General features: G+C 47.3%; 1 protein-coding gene across 3 annotated transcripts in view; it reads right to left on the reverse strand.

Moving 5' to 3' along the window:
• Window positions 1–2,500, reverse strand: part of LOC133111388 (neogenin-like) — a 169,973-nt gene that overhangs the window by 34,702 nt on the left and 132,771 nt on the right. For all 3 annotated transcript variants that reach the window (XM_061221702.1, XM_061221701.1, XM_061221700.1), the window contains exon 8: window positions 1–37. This exon is cut by the window's left edge and continues 189 nt beyond it. In XM_061221702.1, coding sequence (XP_061077686.1) covers window positions 1–37 — 37 coding nt within the window. The remainder of the gene's footprint in view (window positions 38–2,500) is intronic.

Raw genomic sequence — 2,500 nt, forward strand, 5'->3', positions numbered from 1 at the left:
GTCAGTGAGGTGGGAGGGGGTGTTGGGATGGCAACATCTTGGGTGCAGAGGAATGGAGGGAGAGAGCGAGGGAGGCAGGGGCACACAGGAGGGAGGACCAAAGAGGAACGAGGCGGGGGGGGGGGGGGGGAGGGAGGGGTAAAAATATACAGAGAAAGGAAAGCGAAACGGAAGGAAGACAAAAACAGAAAAACAACTCGACGTAACATAAAAGGCAGCCACGACAGATATAAAAAAATAAATAAAATAAATAAGACAACCAAAAAAATTACAATGGAAAAATGAAGCTGACGCATACAGACTGGTAACAAAGGCAGGCTAACATGCAAGCCCACAGAGGGCCGTAAAATCAACACAGCAAAACTACTACTGAGCAAGGGGAGGACATGTTATCACAATACAGTCATCCCAACTCCTGGGCTGGTACAGGTCACATTCTTTCAAATGCATGCAACAGCACAGCGCTAATAACAGGAGCTAGGTTCAGACTTGAGGGAACTAATAATAATAATAATAATAATAATAATAATAATAATAGCCGTAAAAACATTTATAATAATAATAATATTATTATTGTAGAAGTGATGGCCTACGCAAAGTTCTGGTTAAAGCTGGCCCTGACTGATTCCTTCCACTGGCCTCCCATGTACCTGGAACTTGGTACCTGGAACTGCTAAACTGATAGCTGCTCCAGGGTCTGGAGAAGCAACCTGACCTTCAGATGGACCCCAAAAGATCCATAAAACTCCCACCATGCACCGTGTGAGCATTCATTACGCCCCGCTACCCAAACGGGCAACCTGGCAAAAGCCTTCCGCTGCACACCACTGCCCTCCCCGATCCCCATCTCCACAGAAAGTAATCCTGAAGAGTGAAGAACAACCTTCACACGACTCATTAACCTCACAGCAAATTACACACCGGACTGAAAGGGCATTTGTCACCGGGGCTACGCTTAATAAAACCACTGGATTCATGGCACCGCACCGAATAGCCAGACACACCCTCTTGCTTTAGTGAGCAGGTAGGAGGATATTTATGAAGGAAATACTTTATTACAGCTCATACTGTACCGCTACGCGAATATTTCACTACTTTGCCGACACAAAAATCAATTTGTTACAATGTTTTCTAAATGTGTGTTCGCACATTCACCTCAACAAACAAAAACAAAACAAGAGAAAGATTTGCAATGCTAAATATGTGGGTATTACATGAGTCATTTCACCAGCAATTAATTTTATGTGAGCTAACCCTCAGCTAAAGACATAAAGAAGGCAAAGAATCAGAGTTTTCTTCCTTCAAATTTATATCTGTGTAAACTGCATTAATGACGAGGTCCCATTTTCCATCCCCGTGGCTTTCCCTCAATGACACAAGCCATTAGGCAGCATTTACATCAACTATCTGCTCAAGCAATTAAGGGATTCTGAGGAGACAGGCTGCCAGTGCGTGAGCCTCACTCGAAACAAAACAAACTGAACAGAATGTCAGTCCTGAGGGCGCCTTACGCACGTCAGTCCTGACGCAGTACGGCTGAAAATGAGGACTGGCGGAGACAGAGAGAGGCTGACCTGGATGAATCCTGACGTCAGGCATAGATACGATGTTAAAAGATCGCGACCAAGGAAATGCAACTTGGATAAGAGATTATCCTGCATAGCTGAAAGACTGGCCTCTATGAAACCGCCCTGGAGAAGGAGTTTACCTCCAAGAGCAATCCGCAACACTAAAGTGGACTTGATTAACCATAAATGAACCGTGTACTTACTATAAAGGCAGAGGCCTTTGTTCACCGTCTGCACTATGCATGAACTCATGCAGTGTGACTGCACCGGGTATGAAACACACTGAATCATTTCCTTCAAATGACACACTATAAATCAGGAGCATTTTTGCTATTCACTTACAAACTAATATAACTTCCATAAAAATAAAAAAAAACTTCCCATCAAATCTCTGAGTGTTATGAAGAAGCCAGAGGCTGGTGAACGACCGAGAAGTCTGGACTGTAAGCCTGAGCCTTTGAAGGGTCGGCTGAGGGCGAGCGCGTTGCGATTGACACGCCGCTGAAGCAGACCGTTACGGAGGCCCCTCTCTGGAAGCGGGCGGCTGATGAGGAAAGGGGTCGGACGAGGCGCTTCAGGGCCCTGGCTCAGGTCCGTAGTCCTCCTGTTTACCCGTCTGTTCGTATCTGCCCGGGCTTATGGGCTCTGCCGGGGGATTACGCAGCCTGAAGCCTGCCCTAACGTTGGGCAGAAAGCACACGGCTTTTGGTGGGAGGTTGTCTGAAGCAGTGTGTGGAGGAGCCGTGGCAGGGGGAGGCGGGTTAGCGGACTGGGACTCAGAGAGGCCTGACTCTCCGTGCACACAGAGGTGAGGCGGCTGCTCCACTGCAGTGCGCAGGCCTCTTCAGCCCCTCTCTCACACACTCACAGCTCTGCGCTCACATGTTCAAACCAGAAAAGCTCTTTACATGCAAATACATGCACTTCAATCG

This window comes from Conger conger, chromosome 15 (genome assembly GCF_963514075.1).
Source record: "Conger conger chromosome 15, fConCon1.1, whole genome shotgun sequence".
In the NCBI taxonomy this organism is placed as follows: Eukaryota; Metazoa; Chordata; class Actinopteri; order Anguilliformes; family Congridae; genus Conger; species Conger conger.